Source organism: Pleurodeles waltl, chromosome 4_1 (genome assembly GCF_031143425.1).
Source record: "Pleurodeles waltl isolate 20211129_DDA chromosome 4_1, aPleWal1.hap1.20221129, whole genome shotgun sequence".
Taxonomy (NCBI): Eukaryota; Metazoa; Chordata; class Amphibia; order Caudata; family Salamandridae; genus Pleurodeles; species Pleurodeles waltl.
This window is the reverse complement of record NC_090442.1, coordinates 486,283,200-486,308,899: the sequence shown is the minus strand read 5'-3', so window position 1 is coordinate 486,308,899 and position 25,700 is coordinate 486,283,200. Positions and strand designations below refer to the sequence as shown.

Genomic DNA, 25,700 nt, shown 5'->3' with positions numbered 1-25,700 from the left:
ATTTTTCTTTTTATTCTTTCACCAGGCTTGTGATAGTGTGCTGTATGATAATTTGTTTGATAATAATATCAGGGTGATGGGCTACCAAGTTGGGGCTGATCTGTGCTCATAGCTCTTTCCTATAAAGGTTCTGTTGCCTTTGTTTCTGGCTACTTATAGCTCGTTAGTATCAAGATAGTCAAAACTACAGCACTCAAATTAATTCAAAGATTCGGTATAGGATGGACTGATCAGCAAGGAATTTCTTGGAGAACGAGAAGGTGTTGTTTGACAACCAGCCAAATAAAAAGTTATTTAAAGAAATATAGTACTTAAATGGGGAAATACTTTTAGGTAACATGAGTAAATATTAGAAAACATTAGAAAAACATTAGAAAAATGATGCAAAAGTTAATCTTCAAGTGTTCTGAAGGTTATGGGAAAAGGGAAAATGACACTAAGGCAGCTCACAGAAAACCTATTAGTCTGAAAAGTAATGGAAATGTAGAGAAATGTTTGTCACCTGCAGAGAATTGACTGCAGACTCGGCACCGCTTGCAATTGTCGGCATAATGTTGAATTCAAGATATGAGTTTCTATCTTGACACTTACAAAAGTATCAAGACACATTGTTGCTGGACACTGAATCAAAGGAAGACTGTAATGAGGGTGAATACTTTTTGGTGAAGTACTTGGTCACACTCCTGCTTGCAGGACAATATGCCAGACAAGGGTGACCATGACAGAACAGAGTAGAAATGAAGATACCAGGTCCCCTCATTCTAAACATCCATGTTGAGACTTCTTCCACTCTCCGAGGCTAGATGTAATGATCCACAGTAGGGAAGGCAGGAGAGCGGTCAAGCATCATCAACGGATTTGATAGCCTTCCTAAGCAGCTGTACCATAATATAATCTAATAAAATGCCATGCCTCTTCCTTACTGGAAGCCCAACCTTCTAACACTTTGCCTTATCAGGTGGTCTAAAACTTGCTGTCCTTTTCAGATTAAAATATTATTTTCTGAAAAAAGTAATGACAAGCTGTCTTAGATCTTTGGGTAACCCTTATTTTATTATATATTATTTTAATAAGGTGACACGTATAGGGTAAAACATTTATTATCCTCTCAACTCAGACCTTTTGACTCAGACACGAGTGCAAAATCATCCAACCAGACAATATGAACCAATAATCATCAAATAGAACATCAAATAATCAACATAATCAATTGGAGTCAGTAATTTAAACACATCATGTCCTATGTGGCCATGGATCACTACACCAGTTTAGTAAAGTTTAAAAGTTTATTGCCCTTTGGAATAAAAATGCTATGATCATGTAAATCATGCTCAAGACCAAATGATAGAAATACAGGAACATCAAAGGCTGTCCAAAACACCTGAAGAATCTCAATCTGACTAAATCAATTCTCATTAAATATTCCAAAAGAATAATGCAGAATAGCAACAGAATCAATTGAAAAACAGAAACAGCATACATTTAGTTTGTGCAGTTGATGCAGTCAAAATCAATTGATAAACAGTCACATTTAAGCATTAGGTCAGGCATCCCTAAATATAATTCTACTTACAAAGCATTTGTGGGCTTCATGCAAAAGGAAAATAAGATAAAAACGAATATGGAAAACATCTGTGGCGCTAATCAGAATAAGCAATTGGATTTTCTAAAGAGAAAAACCTGCAAGAAAAACTGATGGACATTGGTTATACTTCTCCTAAATAGATCAGCAATCAGTAATATCTTCATCAGCAGAGTACAGGGACATCAGGTCTTCATTAGTCAACATAAGGACATGAAGGGGAAACAGTTCAGTAACGCTGGGCCTGATATAACTGAACTCTTAAAATCATAGACAAGAACTAAGCAGACAGGAAGTTCAGAAAATGTGAAAAACCAACTTATATCACCTAAAACATTGCTATATTAAAGTCTCAAAAGTTACTAACTGAGTTTCTATTGGACATACTATGAGGTGGTCTAGTTTGCTGTCAATAAAACATCATCTGCTCTTCAGATGTATCGTTTCACATTTTCTGCAGCCATGATTGGTTTACGCTGTTACTCATCTCTCTTCTCCAGACACCAGCTTCCATGATTAATTACATTTAAAACAACATGGAAATATAAAATTAGCTTCCTGCCAAATAAAACTCAACCGACAACAAAATCCAACATGAAAAACACGACACTGAGGCTCATTGTCAAAGTGACAATTTTTATCTCAAGGAAATGTACAACACGAGTAGTCAAAGCAGGATAGAAATTTCCACTGTGCAAGCCACACACGATATTTGAAGAAACATTATTTTGCAGAGCGAACACTCTTTTAAACACCATGTTTGTGGAAAATTGCTTAAACGTAAGGCCTTTCAGCCAGTGCTAGGCATAAAGAATAAAACATTTCATAATACATTTAAACCTAACCTTTTAGTATATATAGTATAAACAACGTTTTTCGGAACATTTAGTTATGATTAAACAAAATATGTTTTCATTAGACATTATCATTTCTCATTATAACATGTTGTTTATGGTGTCCGCCATATCAGCTCTACGTTTTAATTTTTCTTAACACATTTTCAGTTAGGCCTTTTAATATTTCACATTATGTTTTAATGACATAATTTGTATTAATATTGTTTGCACTCCAACAAGGATCAATTATGATTTCTGCTGGGAAAGATCCCCCTTCCAGACTGTTGCTATTTATAGTTTGTTTCTTAGTTTGCTTCCTCAACTGTTACTGTTTTAAGTTTAAAAACTCATGCCAATGTGATCTATTACAAGCCTAACAGTCTGCACATCTTGGTTCATTTTTTATTCATTTTTGACTAATGGAGAGTGCAACCTTAATTGTATATAGATTTATTTTCTTCTAGTGCTCTTACAATTCTGACTAGCCCATCATATTGCATAGGGGAGAAACAGAAATACCTCTGTGGACAGACAACAAGAGAGAGTATTGCTACAGAGAAACCCACTTTGTTGTCAAATAACAATATTTGCCCTCATGTTCACTACTCTAAACTCAAAATAAGGTAATGCAGGATATTCAAATAGAACACACATAATAGTCTGACTATTTCAGGGGAAAGGAAGTGGAAATTAGCATTAAAAATGGATAATATTCCTTGATGTACTAAAGAGATTCTCCCTCGGAATGCAGCCTTTACTGGATGTAGCATGAGAGACTGGATCTCATTTTTTGTGAATAGTTATAAATTGTATGGAAGTGGTCCCCACTGTGTTTAATTTCATTTTCAGTCTACTGAGAAAAATGTAGCCCAACATCTTTGAATTAATGAATATTCCCAGACCTAATCACTCATTGAATGTATCTTTGCCTTTCACCATGTAGATTGCTCCTCTGCCTTTCAGTTAAGCTTCTGCTATGCAAATACTACATACATATATTCATGCAAGATCTAACCTTTCAAGAAAGCCAGACACTTAGGACGGACCTGCTAGACTTGTTCTCACATATGAAATCAATATACATGAAACCAAAATGGTGTCATCAATTTATGAGATGTCAGGGTTAGGGTCACAGATTATAGAGCTGCTGTGTTTAACAAAATATACACTTATAAAAGGAACAAAATAGATTCATTCAATAGAATGTTAGGGTCACTGTTAGTTGTATTGTGTTTCTACTGTTCTCCAACGCCTCCTGCCTAGTATGAATGGAGCCACAAGGAGTGGGTAGAGAAATTATCACAACATATTTTTTTTTATTTTCATGTTTCTTTCTATTTTGATCTGGTTCCATCCTGTTAAGAAGACCTCTAACCCATGGTTCAAAAGGTTCATGCATGTACTTTCCCTGCCCAAACAAACAAGATTTGGTAGGAGGGAGAGGATGGGGGAGGATAATATTAGGACACATCATGTCATAAGTGGAACATGTCACTCGTAATATTGATGTACATTGTGTTGATTATGTTGATGAATTTGATGAAGTCTTACCCAAAGGAGCCAAAGAAAAATTAAAGGTAAAGCTTGTAGAGGAAGTAATAACTTGTTAAATGCACAGAATCTGACTCAACATTTTATGTAAGTTGTTTGTTCCTCTCTATCAACGAAGTAAAAACAGCTATTATTTAAACACTGTTCTGCTGTATAAAGGTGAACTTGAGTTAATTTTATTGTGTTACTGACTTCTCCCTCTTTTGTCTTCTTTCAGAAAGTACAAGTTGTTGTGACTGTTTTAGACTATGACAAGATTGGAAAGAACGACGCCATAGGCAAAGTGTTTGTGGGCTACAATAGTACTGGCGCAGAGCTGCGGCACTGGTCAGACATGCTGGCCAACCCGAGGCGACCAATTGCCCAGTGGCATACCTTACAGCCAGAGGAGGAGGTAGACGGGATGCTTGGTGTCAAGAAATAAGGGAAGAAGCCTTTTTCATCTGTCCACATAGTACTCTTTAGCCAATATATGTAAATACCTCAGTGAAATCGGTCCTTTCATTTTTACTCCTGTATCTCTCTGCCAGATCAGTGAAACTTAAAAACCCTAACTTAATTTAGCAAAACTAGGCAAAAGTAAACAGCCCTCTCGACTAAGTTACTTCCTCATGGCCTGCCATCCAAATCTTCTTTTAAGCAATATGATGTGTAGATAGAGCATGACTGGAATTATTTATTGTATCACTTCTTTGTACATACCAGTAAGCTCATAATTTATTTTCAGTATGTGTATTTGTATGTTGTAAGCGTTTCCTAATCTGTGCATACCTAGGTGTTTTTATTAAGATGTTCTATTTTAAACTATGTAAATTGACCGAGATATAGGAGACTTGTTATAATATTACAGGATAAATATTGTGTTCGTCTGCATTCCAGGAAAAATTCCAAATTGTACGGCACTAGTAGAGCTGCACTGATATGATAAAGAACAATTGCAATCTGTGTTTTTACTAGGTTGATCGAAATGGCCAGTCACGCTTGTGTTGCACCCCTTTGTATAGGAGTAACAAACTCCACTTTTGTGTGGCTCTTATTAAAGGCAATCTCACATGATCTGAGGAGCATCACAGCGCACGTCAATGAAATGTCACCACAAATCAGTGTATTGTGTTTCTGTATATATTTAAAAAAGGGAATTTTGTGGCTCCACATTCAAATGTGAGAAAGCACTTGAGAAACACAGCCAGGGCTGATGACCGCCAACACCCGCAAACAGAAAACGTGGCGGTTATCTTGCTTAGGTTATAAAATCACAATTGCGGGTGTGGAGGAAGAAGTCAGGTAGAGGAGGAAAGCAAAAGTTGATTTTTTCCTCCCTTATTTATTCTGCACTTGTGAAAAGCTACAACTGCCCATCAAAGTGTATTTTTGTGGGCATCCTTTTTAGACAGAATGTGCGCCTATTAAAGTAAAGTTGTGATTTCATATTCTATATTTTTTGTGACTTTGCATTAGGCTTGTTGCAAACAAATGCTTTGTTATCGCGATTAAGTTTCATAAGACTGTGTGCACTTATTACACAAACTAGTTGTTAATGGCAAAAGAGGACGTATTGTAACTACACCAGAAAAGAAACTAATTTAGCCATAATACTTAATGCACTTCAAGGAAGCCAAAACAGCTAGTGACCTTTTTATATTCTATGTGTATCTCATGAGTTTTAATTTGTCCTTTTAACTGCAAAAGGGTAAAAAACAAAGAACACGTTCTGTCAAACTGGAGCACCCTCTTGTGTACACTAGATGCTCAATTCAGGAGGAGATTTTAAATGTTTCAATGTTATGATGTAGTAAATGGCACTATTAGATAAAAGCTATTAGTCATTCCATAAGCGTCTGAAAGGACGACTCTGTGTATCACTGTGACTGCCGTGTGTGCTTAGAGACGTAGTTTTCTCAGTGGATAGCAATCAATTTATTCTGTAGCGATATTGTATACTACTACCATTCCCTTCTACTGCACTGCCGAGGAGGAGCATAGCACAAACAGTTCTATTATAACGACGGACCAATTCAGAACTGTGGAGCTATGTTGGAGCATGGGGGTAATTTAAAGCGGATTGACCACACAGCGTTTTGTCGAGCACTGTGCAATATTTCTTAATCATGGACTAAAATATCCTTTCAAAATACAGTCTTTCTTTCCTTTTTGTGCATCTGGTGGAGTCTCACTGCTTATCTGAAGCCTCCCCCTTCCGGAGACTTGCATTTTAAAGACTGTGAATGAGAGAGGTTCAAATACTTTTAAGTAAAGATGTTTCAACTGCACAGAAAAACAGCACAACAAATTGGGCAACCATGGCTAGGAAAATTGGTGTTTAGGCGTTGTATGTTATTTTACTATTTATAACTTTAGAAATACAATTTCGTACCGAAATCATCGAAAAATCTTTTGAATAATAGCAGAGATTTTTTTAATGTTCTACTAGGGCATTCTATGGGCGACACCACTTATTTGATGAGTTTGTCAAGATCGTTGGTTACTTCTTAATTTTTCTAGACTTTAAAAATAAAAATTCTTTCTTGCATGTTTTTCTGTTCTTCTGCCCATAGAGTCTTCAGCAAGAATTACAGTACTACTGTGTCGTCACTTGCACCATGGTATATCATCAGCATATTCAGCTATTTTAAAGATATAGGTCGATGAAAAAACTAGTACTAGGTGCCCTTGTCAAACATCTCTAAAATAAAGAAAAGGGAAGTAATAAGTACCAAATGCAAAAAGGCATCACTTTGCATTTAGTTTTAAGGTAAGCCTTCACTAAAGATTTTCAAGGCCCCAGACCATCAAAGAAAAAAACCAGATGTATCAAAACAAAATTCCAAATATCCAGTCTGGGCGTACTTGTTGTCCACAAATACCAGTCACAGTAAATTACAATCCCTGATGCACTGCCGGACTGAATGTCTCCACAGTAATAGAAGCCAGTAGAACATGGTCTGCTCCCACCAAGTCTACTCTGTGGCCAAAAACAACATTTCATCCTCAAGGAAGCCACACGTACCTTTCTGACAAAGCTGTGTAAAGTATTCGAATCTGATGCTGTAGAAATCCTAGTTGCCTTTGTGTATACTTACTGCCTGCTTGAGTGTTTCTATGTATGGGTTTTCTCTGTATCTTGTAAAAATGTTGGGGTGATTTCTCCTGCCATATTGCTCGTGGCCCGCGAGCCAACAAAGTTAGCTGTGTGAACATTCATTTCTGTTGAAGTGATTAACATTTTGTTTCACTATGTGTAGTAAATTCCACAGTAGGGTTTTCTGATTGTTGTTAAATAAATTGACATATTACACAACTATTCAATAAAAATGTTTTATTTCCTGCTGATGTCTCTGTGTCTCAGTTATGTTAAGGTAAAGGTGTAGCATTTTGTCTATCTCATCGGATTCCAAAGGTACATCTCGTTAGCTGCGGGTGGCGACTCTCCACCATGATTCCTTCTGATATTAATAATAACTAGAGTATCTCCACATGGGTGCAAGATCATAGGATATAACTTTTAAAGTCAAATTACCATGTTCCCCAGCCCACTTGATCAAAAGAGTAAGTATGCTCATCAGTAACATTTACTGTTTGTTTTCAGTCGGCCAAAATGAAAACATAGTAGTACATGTGCATACGAAACACCACATAAATAGAGCATGTACCACAGTGTAGAAAACTGGTAATGGCGCACCAATAAAATCAAAGCACCTAGTACACAAAACAATATAGCCCTTTGGGAACTGTAGAACCTTAGAAGCATGCACTATTCCTTCATGTCTAGCAGGGTGACAGGCAGTTTGTATTGCTTTATTGTGAAGACCTTTTGGCTATTTACACAATTTTTTCTTTTGATGGGGTTGTTTTTATTCCATGACTATGGATATTGCCTGTATTTTTGCGCCTTTTTCTGTGTAAAAACCTCTGTTTTTGCCTGATTTTTCTTTGCATGCTTTCATGTTCCTGTTCTCTCTGACAACTATGCAGGTGGTTTTTGATGATTTCTTAGCTAGTTGGGGGAAGGTGTTGCTAGCGCGCCTGTTCCTTAGTAAGTAAACTTACAAGGGGACGCGTATAGGTCGATGAACCTTTTGAATCGCATGGAGTATCCTAGTCATGCAGTGACTATTGAAATCAACAACTAACATCAATAATCAAGGAAAACACTCTAAGAAACCACAATGCTGAACCATATTAATAAAAAAAAAACACTACTCAAGAAAAGGGTTAACAAGTTTTATTCCCTATTGCTTACAATTCTAAGTCATATGTTAGTTCAAACTTTATTCAGATCAACTCTTTTATAATTCATTAGTTAAAGAACATTATCTCTTAAAGAAAACATATGCAACAAAGCAACACCATAAGCTATGAATATTAGCATTAATAATGTAACTCAGCAATTAAGTTTGTCAGATATTTGTCAGAAGTCAACGTCACACCTAACAGCCTTCCTAACCAAGACTAGCATTAGCATGGGGGTCTTCATGCGAAAACAATTTAGAGAAAAACATTAGTTTGGAAAAATCTACTTAAGAGAGAATCTCTATAAAACAGCGCAGTTGGTCCCTAGAAGAAAAGGCCACTAATTGATAATTGGTCAGTCTTGTCGGAAGTTATGACTCTAACCTACAGTTTTTATTTATCAAATCTCTATTGCTGCATGGGCTTCAAGCCCCCTAAATTTGATTGGTCCTTCTTGTGATGATAACATCATCCGGCTCTTCAGGTAACAAAATGGTTGCACACATAGGGCCTCATTCCAACCCTGGCGGTCACTGACCACCAGGGTTAAAGTGGCGTTCGTACTGCCTACAGGCTGGCAGTATGAAATGCCATATTTTGACCGTGGTGGTTCCACCGCGGTCACACCGCCTGGACTGGCGGTTTACCGCCATGGAGGTCCCGGCAGTCGCAATCTGCCGGGCACTGACTCCCCTTACCGCCAGCCTGTCCATGGTGGTAGACACCGCCATGGAAAAGCTGGTGGTGAGGGGACTAGCGGGGCCCCCCGGGGGCCCTGCACTGCCCATGCATTATGCATGGGCAGTGCAGGGGCCCCAGGCACAGCCCCATCGCCATGCAGACAGTGGAAAGCGCGACAGGTGCTGCTGCACCAGCCGCACTGCCACATTGCCACCGGCTTCATTAGGAACCAAATGCAATGTTACGGCCCACATACCTGCTGGGCCAGCGGGCGGAAACTCTGTTGAGGTTGGGATGTTGAAATGCGGCTGGCGGGTTTGCGGCCGCATAGGCGGGCATTTGGCGGTTCAACCTTGGCGGGCAGCCTCTGTCGCCCGCCAAGGTAGAAATGAGGGCCATAGTCATTAGTCCGTGCCTCTATTGTTCAAGTCCTAGAAAAGTACATTTAGCCTACACTACACATAATTGTATCAAATTGTCTTAATCATATCCTGTCCGCGGGTACATTGCAGAATGCTCTAGCAGAGCCGACTGACCTCTGGACAATTCAAGGTCCTTTCTCCCGGTTACCAGTCCTCGCAAGATTTTTTGAAGTCTCCATGTTATGAGCAAGCAGGGCCAAGCGAAACCAGGACTTTGGTCGAGCTAATTTAAGAACATGGATTAACATAAACCATAGGTAATACATCCAGTTATGATATATTAATATGTTTTATATAGGTCTTCTCATTAATGAACATCTGTTAATACATATGGTGACCACTCCCCGTGGGCGCATTTTCGATTATTCATGTCAATTTCTAATATTAATTTCTCTACACGTTTTTCTCAACAATAATCACACATTAATCAATAGTAAATGTCCTTAATTAACATACTCAGTCCCTCCTCTGATGACTAAATATGTATCACACCTTTCTTGTCAACACCTGACAAATTTGTCTCAGATTTATTTTGTCTTCTTCTCGAATTTTCCCTATATATCCTCTGATCATTTTTACCCTTTCTTTATTTTACCTTTTGCCATAATTTGCATGTACCCCATTAACCCAATATGGAAACAATCACAATTAATATTCCCTAGACAATCGTCCATAGTACCCCATTCCAAATTTGACTAAACCAATTTACCACAGAGGCAAATCCATTTCCAACCTTTTCCCCAAAATCCCAGTTCCTTCATTTCTTTCAAATCCTTCATGAATTAGTTAATTTAGTAAGTAAGTAAGTCTCTTATCTCTTTCTCACTTTCAGATATGAATGAACAACAATGCCTAGCATTATTCATTTTACCGACTCTGCTGTCTTTCACTAAAATTATGTCTAAAGCAATTCTATTTTGAAGCGTCATAGCTCTATCCTCAGCCAATTCAGTATTTAACAGGAGTATTGCCCCTGTAAAGTTTGTCAGCATATTATCCACAATAGTAGACAATTTTTGTATCTTGTTTGCATTCAAAATAACTCCTACAGAAGGAATTATTGCCCCAAAAATATCTCCCACAATTGCAGAAGCGGTTTCCCTCCTCTGTTGCACATGATGTAATGCAGTCACTTTCGGTATTTTCTTCAAATCATCTCTCTGATAAATCTATCCCTAAATAGCATGTCCCACACCATCCTCTAGGAAGACGGTAATAAGCATTAAGTCCACAAATATAGTAAATCCCAGGAATCACATGGTGCGCACTGTAAGGAAATGCCTCCTTGACATGGTTACCCCCTGACTTTTTGCCTTTGCTGATGCTAAGTTTTGATTTGAAAGTGTGCTGAGGCCTGCTAACCAGCCCCCAGCACCTGTGTTCTTTCCCTAACCTGTACTTTTGTTTCCACAATTGGCACACCCTGGCATCCAGGTAAGTCCCTTGTAACTGGTACCCCGGGTACCAAGGGCCCTGATGCCAGGGAAGGTCTCTAAGGGCTGCAGCATATATTATGCCACCCTGGGGACCCCTCACTAAGCACAGACACACTGCTTGCCAGCTTGTGTGTGCTAGTGGGGATAAAAAGACTAAGTCGACATGGCACTCCCCTCAGGGTGCCATGCCAACCTCACACTGCCTATGCAGTATAGATAAGTCACCCCTCTAGCAGGCCTTACAGCCCTAAGGCAGGGTGCACTATACCATAGGTGAGGGCACAAGTGCATGAGCACTGTGCCCCTACAGTGTCTAAGCAAAACCTTAGACATTGTAAGTGCAGGGTAGCCATAAGAGTATATGGTCTGGGAGTCTGTCATGCACAGCACCATAATGGCTACACTGAAAACTGGGAAGTTTGGTATCAAACTTCTCAGCACAATAAATGCACACTGATGCCAGTGTACATTTTATTGTAACATACACCCCAGAGGGCACCTTAGAGGTGCCCCCTGAAACCTTAACCGACTATCCGTGTAGGCTGACTAGTTCTAGCAGCCTGCCACACACCAGACATGTTGCTGGCCACATGGGGAGAGTGCCTTTGTCACTCTGTGGCTAGTAACAAAGCCTGTACTGGGTGGAGGTGCTTCACACCTCCCCCTGCAGGAACTGTAACACCTGGCGGTGAGCCTCAAAGGCTCACCCCCTTTGTTACAGCACCACAGGGCACTCCAGCTAGTGGAGTTGCCCGCCCCCTCCGGCCACGGCCCCACTTTTGGCGGCAAGGCCGGAGGAGATAATGAGAAAAACAAGGAGGAGTCACTGGCCAGTCAGGACAGCCCCTAAGGTGTCCTGAGCTGAGGTGACTCTGACTTTTAGAAATCCTCCATCTTGCAGATGGAGGATTCCCCCAATAGGGATAGGAATGTGCCCCCCTCCCCTCGGGAGGAGGCACAAAGAGGGTGTACCCACCCTCAGGGCTAGTAGCCATTGGCTACTAACCCCCAGACCTAAACACGCCTTAAATTTAATATTTAAGGGCTCCCCGGAACCTAGGAACTCAGATTCCTGCAACCTAAGAAGAAGAGGACTGCTAAGCTGAAAAACCCTGCAGAGAAGACGGAGACACCAACTGCTTTGGCCCCAGCTCTACCGGCCTGTCTCCCCCCGTCTAAAGACACTGCTCCAGCGATGCTTTTCCCAGGGACCAGCGACCTCTGAATCCTCAGAGGACTGCCCTGCTCTAGAAGGACCAAGAACTCCAGAGGACAGCGGCCCTGTTCACCAAAGACTGCAACTTTGAAACAAAGCAGCAACTTTGAAACAACTTGCGTTTCCCGCCGGAAGCGTGAGACTTGACACTCTGCACCCGACGCCCCCGGCTCGACTTGTGGAGAACAATCACTTCAGGGAGGACTCCCCGGCGACTGCGAGACCGTGAGTAGCCAGAGTTGCCCCCCCTGAACCCCCACAGCGACGCCTGCAGAGGGAATCCCGAGGCTCCCCCTGACCGCGACTGCCTGCTTCTCATATCCTGATGCCTGGTAAAGACTCTGCACCCGCAGCCCCCAGGACCTGAAGGATCGGAACTCCAGTGCAGGAGTGACCCCCAGGAGGCCCTCTCCCTTGCTCAGGTGGTGGCTACACCGAGGAGCCCCCCCCTTGCCTGCCTGCATGAAGAGACCCCTTGGTCTCCCATTGAATTCAATTACAAACCTGACGCGTGTTTGCACACTGCACCCGGCCGCCCCGTGCTGCTGAGGGTGTACTTTCTGTGTGGACTTGTGTCCCCCCCGGTGCCCTACAAAACCCCCCTCGTCTGCCCTCCGAAGACGCGGGTACTTACCTACTGGCAGACTGGAACCGGGGCACCCCCTTCTCCATTGAAGCCTATGCGTTTTGGGCACCACTTTGACCTCTGCACCTGACCGGCCCTGAGCTGCTGGTGTGGTAACTTTGGGGTTGCTCTGAACCCCCAACGGTGGGCTACCTTGGACCCAAACTTGAACCCCGTAGGTGGTTTACTTACCTGCAAAAACTAACAAACTCTTACTCCCCCCAGGAACTGTTGAAAATGTCAATGTCTCTAGTTTTAAAATAGCTATATGTGATTTATGTGAAAAGTGTATATGCTATTTTGCTAATTCAAAGTTCCTAAAGTACCTACCTGCAATACCTTTCATTTGAAGTATTACATGTAAATCTTGAACCTGTGGTTCTTAAAATAAACTAAGAAAATATATTTTTCTATACAAAAACCTATTGGCCTGGAATTGTCTCTGAGTGTGTGTTCCTCATTTATTGCTTGTGTATGTACAACAAATGCTTAACACTACTCCTTTGATAAGCCTACTGCTCGACCACACTACCACAAAATAGAGCATTAGTATTATCTCTTTTTGCCACTATCTTACCTCTAAGGGGAACCCTTGGACTCTGTGCATACTATTCCTTACTTTGAAATAGTGCATACAGAGCCAACTTCCTACATTGGTGGATCAGCGGTGGGGTACAAGACTTTGCATTTGCTGGACTACTCAGCCAATACCTGATCACACAACTAAATTCCAAAAATTGTCATTAGAAACAGATTTTTGCAATTTGAGCTATTTTTCTAAATTTTTAAAAGTCCTGCTAGGGCCTTGTGTTAGTTCCTGTTAGCATTTCTTTTAGAGTTTAAAAGTTTTGTGAAAGTTTGAATTAAGTTCTAGAGATAGTTTTAGATTCTTAAAAAGCATTCCAACTTTTAGAAACTTTGGGGGTCATTACGTCCTTGGCGGTAACCGCTGTGCGGCCCCCATTATGACATTCCCGCTGGGCCGGCGGGGATGAGGCCGCAACATAGGAGCCGACTCCTAATGGAGCCGGCGGAGTTGCGGCCGTGCGACGGGTGCAGTTGCACCCGTCGCGCTTTTCACTGTCTGCTACGCAGACAGTGAAAAGCTGGCCAGGGCCCTGTTAGGGGGCCCCTGCACTGCCCATGCCAGTGGCATGGGCAGTGCAGGGGCCCCCAGGGGCCCCAGGACACCCCAGGACACCCCTTACCGCCAGCCTCTTCCTGGCGGTGCAAACCACCAGAAACAGGCTGGCGGTAGGGATGTCATAATCCCCAGGGCAGCGCTGCTTGCAGCGCTGCCCTGGTGGATTATCACTGCCAGGGCTAAAATGGCGGGAAACCGCCGGCCCCGGCGGTGCGACTGCGGCGCTACCGCCACGGTCGTAATGAGGGCCTCCGTACCACCAGCCTGTTGGCGGTACGGATGCTACATTACCCCTGGCGGTCTCCGACCGCCAGGGTCGTAATGACCACCATAATGTCTAATGCAGAAGAGAGTGTGATGGAACTCGACCTCACACCTTACCTCCATTTTAGAATGAGGGAGCTAAGGTCTCTCTGCAAAATAAAGAAAATAAAAGTTGGCATAAGCCCTTCCAAAGTACAGCTCCAGGAGCTGCTGGCAGAGTTTGACAAAGCCAACCCCTCGGAGGATGACCTCCCAGAGGATGAAGTTAGTGACTTGGAGGAGAATTCCCCCCCCCTCCAGTCCTAATTAGGGAGATCAGGGCCCCTCAAGCCCTGACTCCAACTGTAATATCAGAGATGCTGCTTCCCTCACAGGAGGGTCCAGCACCTCTGTAATCACTGAGAATAGCCTCAGTGAAGATGACCTCCTGCTAGCCAGGATGGCCAAAAGATTGGCTTTAGAGAGACAGCTCCTAGCCATAGAAAGGGTAAGACAAGAGATGGGTTTTGGTCCCATCCATGGTGGCAGCAACATAAATAGGGTCAGAGATTCTCCTGACATGTTGAAAATCCCAAAAGGGATTGTAACTAAATATGAAGATGGTGATGACTTCACCAAATGGTTCACAGCTTTTGAGAGGGCTTGTGCAACCAGAAAAGTAAACAGATCTCACTGGGGTGCTCTCCTTTGGGAAATGTTCACTGGAAAGTGTAGGGATAGACTCCCCACACTCTCTGGAAAAGATGCAGAATCCTATGACCTCATGAAGGGTACCCTGATTGAGGGCTTTGGATCCTCCACTAAGGAGTATAGAATTAGGTTCAGGGGGGCTCAAAAATCCTCGAGCCAGACCTGGGTTGATTTTGTGGACTACTCAGTGAAAACACTGGATGGTTGGATTCAAGGCAGTGGTGTAAATGATTATGATGGGCTGTACAATTTATTTGTGAAAGAAAACCTGTTAAGTAATTGTTCAAATGATAAACTGCATCAGCATCTGGTAGACCTAGGACTAATTTCTCCCAAGACTGACTAGTGAAAGAATTCAAGAATTGGGAAAGAAGGCGGACCATTGGGTCAAGACTAGGGTGACCAAGACTTCCACAGGGGGTGACCAAAAGAAAGGGGTCACAAAGCCTCCCCAGGGGAAGAGTGTTGAGACATCCAGAGGTAAAACTAGTAAAGAGTCTTCTACAGGCCCCCAAAAACCTGCACAGGAGGGTGGGCCCAGAGCATCTTCACAAACCAATTTTGGGTACAAGGGTAAAAACTTTGATCCCAAAAAGGCCTGGTGTCGTAGCTGTAATCAGCCTGGACACCAAACTGGAGACAAGGCCTGTCCAAAGAAAAGTACCACTTCTAGCTCCACTCCAGCTAACCCTGGAATGGCCAGTCTCCAAATGGGATCAACAGTGTGCCCAGAGCAAATCAGGTGTCACACTGAAGCTACATTAGTCTCTGAAGGTGGGGTGGATTTAGCCACACTGCCTGCCTGGCCTCCTAACATGCAAAAATACAGGCAGCAGCTCTTAATTAATGGGACAAGTGTAGAAGGCCTGAGGGATACCAGTGCCAGTGTCACCATGGCGACAGAGAAACTGGTTTCCCTGGTCAATACCTGGCTGGACAAACTTATCCAGTCACCAACGCTGACAATCAGACTAAAGTACATCCCATGGCTATGGTAACTTTAGAGTGGGGAGGGGTCAATGGCCTGAAGTAGGTGGTGGTCTCCTCAAATATCCCTGTAGACTGTTTGCTTGGAAATTACCTGGAGTCCTCAGCATGGGCTGAGGTAGAACTGAAAACCCATGCAGCCATGCTGGGTATCCCTGAACTGGTGTGTGTCAAGACAAGGGCACAGTGCAAGGCTCAGGTTAAAAAAGTAGTGTTGGAGCCTGGAAAAAGGTCCCAACCTACCAAGAGAAAAGGAAAGACAACTGGGGAACCAGTTGCAACACAACAACAAAAAGAGAACCTCTCTTCTCAGGAAGAAGTTCTGCCCTCTGAGGGAACTGAGCCTATGGAGTTAGGACCTTATCAGGTTGAGCTCTTAGGCCCAGGGGGACCCTCAAGGGAGCAGTTGTGTAAGGGGCAAGAAACCTGTCCCTCTCTTGAAGGCCTTAGGCAGCAAGCTGCTGAAGAGTCCAATGGAAGAAAACAGGAACACTTAGGTCTATTGGGAAGATGGACTCCTTTACACTGAGGCAAGAGATCCCAAACCTGGTGCCACTAGGAGAGTGGTAGTGCCTCAGGAGTTTAGGGAGTTCATACTGACCTTAGCCCATGATATTCCTCTTGCTGGGCATTTGGGACAAACCAAGACGTGGGAGAGACTAGTCAACCACTTCTATTGGCCCAACATGTCCCAGAAGGTCAAGGAGTTTTGTGTTTCCTGTGCCACCTGTCAAGCCAGTGGTAAGACAGGTGGACACCCAAAGGCCCCCCTCATTCCACTTCCAGTGGTGGGGGTCCCCTTTGAAAGAGTGGGTGTGGACATAGTGGGTCCACTTGAACCTCCCACAGCCTCAGGGAACCTATACATACTAGTAGTAGTGGATCATGCTACTAGATACCCTGAAGCAATTCCCCTTAGGTCGACTACTGCCCCTGCAGTAGCCAAGGCACTCATTGGTATCTTTACCAGAGTGGGTTTTACTAATGAGGTGGTGTCTGACAGAGGTACCAACTTTATGTCAGCATACCTGAAACACATGTGGAATGAGTGTGGGGTGACTTATAAATTTACCACAACATACCATCCACAAACCAATGGTCTTGTTGAGAGATTCATCAAAACATTGGAAGGCATGATCATGGGGCTCCCTGAAAAACTCAAAAGGAGATGGGATGTCCTCTTGCCATGTCTCCTTTTCGCTTACAGAGAGGTGCCTCAGAAGAGAGTAGGGTTCTCACCCTTTGAACTTCTGTTTGGCCACCCTGTAAGGGGACCACAAGCTCTTGTGAAAGAAGGCTGGGAGAGACCTCTCCATGAGCCTAAGCAAGATATAGTGGACTATGTACTTGGCCTACGTTCAAGGATGGCAGAGTACATGGAAAAGGCAAGCAAAAACCTTGAGGCCAGCCAACAGCTCCAGAAGTTTTGGTATGACCAAAAGGCTGCAATGGTTGAATTTCAACCAGGGCAAAAAGTCTGGGTTTTGGAGCCTGTGGCTCCCAGGGCACTTCAGGACAGATGGAGTGGCCCTTACCCAGTGCTAGAAAAGAAGAACCAGGTCATCTACCTGGTGGACCTAGGCACTAGCAGGACCCCCAAGAGGGTGATCCATGCGAATCGCCTGAAGCTCTTCCATGACAGGGCTGATGTGAATTTGTTGATGGTAACAGAGGAGGACCAGGAAGCTGAGAGTGAACCTCTCCCTGATCTCCTCTCCACAAACCCTAAAGATGGCTCAGTTGATGGAGTGATCTATTCAGACACCCTCTCTAGCCAACAGCAATTTGACTGTAGGAAGGTCCTGCAACAGTTTGCTGAGCTCCTTTCCCTAACCCCTGGTCAGACACACCTGTGTACCCATGATGTGGACACAGGAGACAGCATGCCTGTCAAAAACAACATTTTCAGACAGTCTGACCAAGTTAAGGAAAGCATCAAAGTGGAAGTCCACAAGATGCTGGAATTGGGAGTCATTGAGCACTCTGACAGCCCCTGGGCTAGCCCAGTGGTCTTAGTCCCCAAACCTCACACCAAAGATGGAACAAGAGAGATGAGGTTTTGTGTGGACTACAGAGGACTTAATTCTGTCACCAAGACAGATGCCCATCCCATTCCAAGGGCAGATGAACTGATTGACAAATTGGGTGCTGCCAAATTCTTAAGTACCTTTGACTTAACTGCAGGGTACTGGCAGATCAAAATGGCACGAGGAGCAAAAGAAAAGACAGCATTCTCCACACCTGATGGGCATTATCAGTTTACTGTTATGCCCTTTGGTTTAAAGAATGCCCCTGCCACCTTCCAAAGGTTGGTGAATCAAGTCCTTGCTGGTTTGGAGTCCTTTAGTGCAGCTTATCTTGACGATATTGCTGTCTTTAGCTCCAGCTGGCAGGATCACCTGGTCCACCTGAAGAAGGTTTTGAAGGCTCTGCAATCAACAGGCCTCTCTATCAAGGCATCCAAATGCCAGATAGGGCAGGGAACTGTGGTTTACTTGGGACACCTTGTAGGTGGAGGCCAAGTTCAGCCACTCCAGCCTAAGATCCAGACTATTCTGGACTGGGCAGCTCCAAAAACCCAGACTCAAGTCAGGGCATTCCTTGGCTTGACTGGGTACTACAGGAGGTTTGTGAAGGGATATGGATCCATAGTGACAGCCCTCACAGAACTTACCTCCAAGAAAATGTCCAAGAAAGTCAACTGGACTGTAGAATGCCAACAGGCCTTTGACACCCTGAAACAAGCAATGTGCACAGCACCAGTTCTAAAAGCTCCAGATTACTCCAAGCAGTTCATTGTGCAGACAGATGCCTCTGAACATGGGATAGGGGCAGTTTTGTCCCAAACAAATGAAGATGGCCTTGACCAGCCTGTTGCTTTCATTAGCAGGAGGTTACTCCCCAGGGAGCAGCGTTGGAGTGCCATTGAGAGGGAGGCCTTTGCTGTGGTTTGGTCCCTGAAGAAGCTGAGACCATACCTCTTTGGTACTCACTTTGTAGTTCAAACTGACCACAGACCTCTCAGATGGCTGATGCAAATGAAAGGTGAAAATCCAAAACTGTTGAGGTGGTCCATCTCCCTACAGGGAATGGACTTTATAGTGGAACACAGACCTGGGACTGCCCATGCCAATGCAGATGGCCTTTCCAGGTTCTTCCACTTAGAAAATGAAGACTCTCTTGGGAAAGGTTAGTCTCATCCTCTTTCGTTTGGGAGGGGGGGCTGTGTAAGGAAATGCCTCCTTGGCATGGTTACCCCCTGACTTTTTGCCTTTGCTGATGCTAAGTTTTGATTTGAAAGTGTGCTGAGGCCTGCTAACCAGCCCAGTGTTCTTTCCCTAACCTGTACTTTTGTTTCCACAATTGGCACACCCTGGCATCCAGGTAAGTCCCTTGTAACTGGTACCCCTGGTACCAAGGGCCCTGATGCCAGGGAAGGTCTCTAAGGGCTGCAGCATATATTATGCCACCCTGGGGACCCCTCACTCAGCACAGACACACTGCTTGCCAGCTTGTGTGTGCTAGTGGGGATAAAAAGACTAAGTCGACATGGCACTCCCCCCAGGGTGCCATGCCAACCTCACACTGCCTATGCAGTATAGATAAGTCACCCCTCTAACAGGCCTTACAGCCCTAAGGCAGGGTGCACTATACCATAGGTAAGGGCACAAGTGCATGAGCACTGTGCCCCTACAGTGTCTAAGCAAAACCTTAGACATTGTAAGTGCAGGGTAGCCATAAGAGTATATGGTCTGGGAGTCTGTCATGCACGAACTCCACAGCACCATAATGGCTACACTGAAAACTGGGAAGTTTGGTATCAAACTTCTCAGCACAATAAATGCACACTGATGCCAGTGTACATTTTATTGTAACATACACCCCAGAGGGCACCTTAGAGGTGCCCCCTGAAACCTTAACCGACTATCCGTGTAGGCTGACTAGTTCTAGCAGCCTGCCACACACCAGACATGTTGCTGGCCACATGGGGAGAGTGCCTTTGTCACTCTATGGCTAGTAACAAATCCTGTACTGGGTGGAGGTGCTTCACACCTCCCCCTGCAGGAACTGTAACACCTGGCGGTGAGCCTCAAAGGCTCACCCCCTTTGTTACAGCACCACATGGCACTCCAGCTAGTGGAGTTGTCCGCCCCCTCCGGCCACGGCCCCACTTTTGGCGGCAAGGCCAGAGGAGATAATGAGAAAAACAAGGAGGAGTCACTGGCCAGTCAGGACAGCCCCTAAGGTGTCCTGAGCTGAGGTGACACTGACTTTTAGAAATCCTCCATCTTGCAAATGGAGGATTCCCCCAATAGGGATAGGAATGTGCCCCCCCCCCCCTCGGGAGGAGGCACAAAGAGGGTGTACCCACCCTCAGGGCTAGTAGCCATTGGCTACTAACCCCCCAGACCTAAACACGCCCTTAAATTTAGTATTTAAGGGCTCCCCACAACCTAGGAACTCAGATTCCTGCAACCTAAGAAGAAGAGGACTGCTAAGCTGAAAAACCCAACATAGAAGACGGAGACACCAACTGCTTTGGCCCCAGCTCTACCGGCCTGTCTCCCCCCTTCTAAAGACATTGCTACAGCGAAGCTTTCCCCAGGGACCAGCGACCTCTGAATCCTCAGAGGACTGCCCTGCTCTAGAAGGACCAAGAACTCCCGAAGACAGCGGCCCTGTTCACCAAAGACTGCAACTTTGAAACAAAGCAGCAACTTTGAAACAACTTGCGTTTCCCGCCGGAAGCGTGAGACTTGACACTCTGCACCCAGCGCCCCCCGGCTCGACTTGTGGAGAACAATCACTTCAGGGAGGACTCCCCGGCGACTGCGAGTTCGTGAGTAGCCAGAGTTGCCCCCCTCAGCCCCCACAGCGACGCCTGAAGAGGGAATCCCGAGGCTCCCCCTGACCGCGACTGCCTGCTTCTCAGATCCTGACGCCTGGTAAAGACTCTGCACCCGCAGCCCCCAGGACCTGAAGGATCGGAACTCCAGTGCAGGAGTGACCCCCAGGAGGCCCTCTCCCTTGCCCAGGTGGTGGCTACACAGAGGAGCCCCCGCCCTTGCCTGCCTACATCGCTGAAGAGACCCCTTGGTCTCCCATTGATTTCAATTACAAACCCGACGCGTGTTTGCACACTGCACCCGGCCGCCCCCGTGCTGCTGAGGGTGTACTTTCTGTGTGGACTTGTGTCCCCCCCGGTGCCCTACGAAACCCCCCTGGTCTGCCCTCCGAAGACGCGGGTACTTACCTGCTGGCAGACTGGAACCGGGGCACCCCCTTCTCCATTGAAGCCTATGCGTTTTGGGCACCACTTTGACCTCTGCACCTGACCGGCCCTGAGCTGCTGGTGTGGTAACTTTGGGGTTGCTCTGAACCCCCAACGGTGGGCTACCTTGGACCCAAACTTGAACCCCGTAGGTGGTTTACTTACCTGCAAAAACTAACAAACTCTTACTCCCCCCAGGAACTGTTGAAAATTGCACTGTCTAGTTTTAAAATAGCTATATGTGATTTATGTGAAAAGTGTATAGGCTATTTTGCTAATTCAAAGTTCCTAAAGTACCTTCCTGTAATACCTTTCATTTGAAGTATTACATGTAAATCTTGAACCTGTGGTTCTTAAAATAAACTAAGAAAATATATTTTTCTATACAAAAACCTATTGGCCTGGAATTGTCTCCGAGTGTGTGTTCCTCATTTATTGCTTGTGTATGTACAACAAATGCTTAACACTACTCCTTTGATAAGCCTACTGCTCGACCACACTACCACAAAATAGAGCATTAGTATTATCTCTTTTTGCCTCTATCTTACCTCTAAGGGGAACCCTTGGACTCTGTGCATACTATTCCTTACTTTGAAATAGTGCATACAGAGCCAACTTCCTACACGCACCATTCAACATAAAAGTCCATTTACTCTGAAATAAAAACACATGCCTACATTCACTTGTTCCCACAAATAAAGTGTCAGTGCATGATTTTGGCCTATATATACAAAGCTTCCCCACGTGCAACGCATTCAAAGCTAATCGCCCTTGTGTTTTAATAGCAGTGTAAGCATAGTAATTTTTATAGGTTCTTTTCTCTAGCCCTTTTTCTAATTTCTCTTTTAAGGCATTTCTTCTATCATCAGTATGCTCTATAAAGCTCTTTTCCAACGGAGTTAGTAAGCAGGTCAAATTATTACGGTGAGCACAAGCAGTTCCAAAAGTTAGTGTTGGCTCAAAGAATCCTCTAACTAATACTATATCATGCTCCTTAGTTATTTTGCTCAAATATCTAATGATGGGTACAAAAGAAAACACTGGATCATGATTGGAGTAAAAATACTGGATATACTCTTGATTATAGAATCTGGTTAGTAGCAAACTACAAGTTATGCCGTATGTTAGTGGCAGACTATGATATGTAACCCCTTCTTCCACGAGGAAGGAATTTGCATACACACAAGACAATTCTTTGCATCCATCATTTCCACATAGTCGCTCAACAACCGATAGAAAACATTAGAAGAAAGCTCTCCTCGTGGATTAGTATAATCATGCAAATATTTTTCATCTAGCTTAAACCTCTCTGAAGCCGTTAGTGTAGTAGTCTCATGAACAGGAGCAATAGCAACTTCTCTCATCTCATGAATAGACAATCCCACAATCGTTATTATAAACATTATTCCACACATAATTGCCACTCCAACGCTCAAATATCTACAATAGCTAATATTTCTAACACTATTATTTAACTCGTCCATGATCTGTAAAGAATCAGAGAGTAGAAATACTCTTAGATAAGGTGCAACAGAAAAAATAAAAATAAAAATAAAAAATATGCTTCTTTCTTGTGATTCAGTGTCACACACGGGGAAACCCTTTTCTCCTTCATCAAAATCGGTTAGCTGCTTGTCACATCAGGTTTTCAAATGTCATCTCAAGTTATCAATGTCTTTTCCGGGTTTATTTCAACAGTCTCTTTTTAATTTTCCTTCAGATCAGTTCAACAACTCAGTCTATTGCCTCCCTTCAGTTGCATCAAAGTACTGATTCAGAACTTTTCTGTCAAAGCAAAAGGACATGAACTCGTTTTGCCATTCACTTGTTGCTGCATATGCCCACTCAGGACCTACGTATCTTTGACTTGCTACTCTCTTTCTTTTCAACCTTCGTTCTCCTGCTAGTTCTCCTTCACTTAGTTCATCTTTTCTTATAGTGTCTACTTTTTCCTCTATTGGTTTGTTTATAACCAACTCCTTCTTCTTGCCTATTTGTGATTCAGGCCAATTGTCTCCTTTCCCTGTTCCTTCTGTCAATAATCTCTTTAAGACTGGACTCTTCGCTTTCCCTCTATCTGTGGTGTTTTCTCTTAATGGACCTGCAACAGGTTCAGGAGGAGCTGGATCACTTTGACTTTGATCCGTCTCAACTCTTTCCCCTTCTAGGTCTGGTACTTGGTCTGCTTGTGCTTCAGCACCGTCTACTTCTCGGAGAACCCCTCCTGTGCTTGGTTCTTCAGTCGCCTCCTTTGGGGTAGGCTCTTGCTCTGCTTCTTGTACTCCTGCACCTTCGTCTCTTACTGGGGTAATGGACCCATCTTCCACCAGCTCTGGGTCGACTTCAGGCTCAACTTGCTCTGGCTCTGGCTCAGGAAGTGCCACTTGTTTCACTGCTGTTGGTGCTCTCAACAACACTTCTTCATGATCTTGTGGACTCACCATTCTCTTGGTATCACTCACATGTATCCAATTAGGTAGTCCAGCACACTTGACAGCTGTCGTAGTTGTCAGCACCACCTGGTATGGGCCCTTCCAATGCGGCTCTAGGCAAGTCTTTCGAACATGCTTTTTGATGATGACTCAATCTCCAGCTCTTAGATTGTGACCTGGGTCAAGGATGGGTGACAGGGTAAAACAGCCTGTACCTGCTGAGAGAAAGTTTGAACCACATCAGCCAGACCCTTGCAGTAGTCCAACACCATATCATCTGTAATACTGACAAGAGCATTTGCTGGAATTGCTGGCAGTCTCATTGCTCTGCCCCTGAGAATCTCATGTGGTGACAGTCCTGTCTTTCTGTCAGGTATATTTCGCATTGACATCAACACTAAAGGTAATGCGTCTGGCCATTTCAGATTTGTTGCGGCACACGTTTTGGCAATTCTTGATTTCAACATACCATTCATTTGCTGTACAAATCCTGATGCTTCTGGACGATAGCTGCAATGCAGTTTCTGCTCAATGTTTAATGCTGCACATATGAGTTTGATCACTTCGTTATTGAAGTGTGTTCCCCTATCTGATTCTAAAGAGATCGGGAATCCACACCATGGTATTAACTCTCTAAGCAACAGCTTTGCAACCGTGTGACTATCATTCCTACGTGTGGGGTATGCTTCAATCCAAAGGCTGAACACACCCACAATCACCAACACATACTTCAGTCCACCACATGCCGGCATTTCAATGAAATCCAACTGCATTCTGCTGAATGATCCTCCTGCTCTTCCAATGTGGCTCAAATTCACCACTGTCCCTTTCCCCACATTTAGTTGCTGACAGATTACGCATCTATGACATACTGCCTCTGCTGCTTGTCTGAATTGTGGATTAAACCAGTCAACTTTGAACAATCTAACCATGGCATCTCTTCCAATATGTGCTTGGCCATGATAGTACCGGGCCATTTGAGTCAGTAAACTATTGGGCAGTACCACCTGGCCCTCCTCAGAAACCCAAATCTCATCTGATCTTTAAATACACATAAACTTCAAGCATAGCCTTTTTTACTTCCTTGTCTGCATTTTCCTGCAACATTTTCAACTCTTCTAAAGTGTTGATTATTTTTAAAGCAAAACTTGCACAATTTGTTTCTTCTTCAGGCATTAGTTCCCACTTGTCTTTGAACACTATACAGTTCAATGCAAAAAACCTTGCGACTTGATCTGCATATCCAGTTCCAAGAGAAATGTAATCCTGTGTCTTTTGGTGTGCACTGCATTTCACCACAGCAATTTCTTCAGGTAACTGAATTGCGTACAACAACTCTTTTATATGGTCGCCAATTCTCACTTGAGTTCCAGTTGAGGTCATAAAACCTTGCTGCGACCACAAGTGGCCAAAATCATGAACAATTCCGAATCCATATCGACTATCAGTGTAGATTGTGACTCTTAACCTTGCAGAGACATAGCAAGCTCTAGTAAGAGCTACTAGTTATGCCACTTGTGCACAATACACACCCGGAAGCCATGAAGCTTCTAATGTGCCTGTAATCATGCACACAGCATATCCTGCTCTCAGTGTTCCTGTTCCATCTCTGAGACACGAGCCATCAACAAAAACAATTTGGTCTTTTTCTTCTAAACATGTGTCTCTAATATCAGGCCTCGGTTTTGTACACAGCTCAGTTACCTCAAGGCGATCATGTTCAATATCTTCCTCCTTTTCTATGTCAACATTATCACTTGGAAGTAATGTTGCTGGATTCAGCACTGTACACCTTCTCAATGTTACATTCGGAGCACCCAATATGCTTGTCTCATACCTTGTCAGTCTGGCTCCCATCAAATATTGTGTTTTCGTCCTTGTCAGTAAAATCTCAACAGAATGTGGTACCATTACCGTCAGAGGGAATCTCATGACTACCCCCTCACATTGGGAAAGACTTTGACCAACTGCGGCCACTGCGCACCACAACCTGGTAAAGCTGCTGCAACTGGGTCCCAGGTAGCTGAAAAATAAGCTACTGGGCGATAAGCACCTCCATGGACCTGTGTCAAGACAGACAAAGAACAAGCATCACATTCATGACAAAACAATGTGAAAGGCTTTGTGTAATCAGGAATTCCCAATGCTGGACCTCTGCACAAACTTTCTCTCAATTCGGTGAAAGCTTCCATCTTGTCCTCATCTAGAGTAATAGGATCTGTAATTCTAGCTGCTGTAAAGATTTGGCTATTTCAGCAAAATTTGGAATCCACTGTCTACAGTACCCCACCATTCCCAAAAACATTCTGACATCCCTCTGTGAAGTCGGGGA

At 43.9% G+C, this 25,700-nt stretch overlaps 1 protein-coding gene across 6 annotated transcripts in view; it reads left to right on the top strand.

The window, feature by feature from the left end:
* The window catches only part of SYT1 (synaptotagmin 1), a 3,823,670-nt gene extending 3,816,375 nt beyond the window's left edge, over positions 1-7,295 (top strand). For all 6 annotated transcript variants that reach the window (XM_069228780.1, XM_069228783.1, XM_069228779.1 and 3 more), the window contains one exon: positions 4,187-7,295. In XM_069228780.1, coding sequence (XP_069084881.1) covers positions 4,187-4,393 — 207 coding nt within the window. In that variant the 3' untranslated portion in view covers positions 4,394-7,295. The remainder of the gene's footprint in view (positions 1-4,186) is intronic.
* Positions 7,296-25,700: the final 18,405 nt, after the last annotated feature.